Here is a 286-nt window from a genome sequence, read left to right on the forward strand (position 1 = left end):
CCGTGGTGCAGTGGAGCCACTGTAAATACTACAGCCTGGAGCAGCGGGGGCAGAAGCCAGGAGACCTGTACAAGCCCGATACCAGTGCTCAGGTATTGAGAGGTCTGGGAAGAAGGGAGCAGGCTGGCAGGAGGGAGAGGACCCCGGCATCCGTGATGCCTGGGTGGGCTGGGAAATGGGGCTGAGGTCATCCCGTGGTGGTGAGACAGACATGGGACTGGTCACAAGCACTGGCGCTGTCTAACACTCTCCCTCCCCCAGGCCAGCACCCAGCTGAACAGCCCCC

At 62.2% G+C, this 286-nt stretch overlaps 1 protein-coding gene across 1 annotated transcript in view; it reads left to right on the plus strand.

Moving 5' to 3' along the window:
* The window catches only part of R3HDM2 (R3H domain containing 2), a gene marked incomplete at its 5' end in the record, with an annotated part of 7,314 nt that overhangs the window by 3,700 nt on the left and 3,328 nt on the right, over window positions 1-286 (plus strand). The window contains one exon of the mRNA XM_010132540.1: window positions 1-92. This exon is cut by the window's left edge and continues 35 nt beyond it. Within this exon, the coding sequence (XP_010130842.1) occupies window positions 1-92 (92 nt within the window). The remainder of the gene's footprint in view (window positions 93-286) is intronic.

Source organism: Buceros rhinoceros, unplaced genomic scaffold (assembly GCF_000710305.1).
Source record: "Buceros rhinoceros silvestris isolate BGI_N320 unplaced genomic scaffold, ASM71030v1 scaffold21933, whole genome shotgun sequence".
Taxonomy (NCBI): domain Eukaryota; kingdom Metazoa; phylum Chordata; class Aves; order Bucerotiformes; family Bucerotidae; genus Buceros; species Buceros rhinoceros.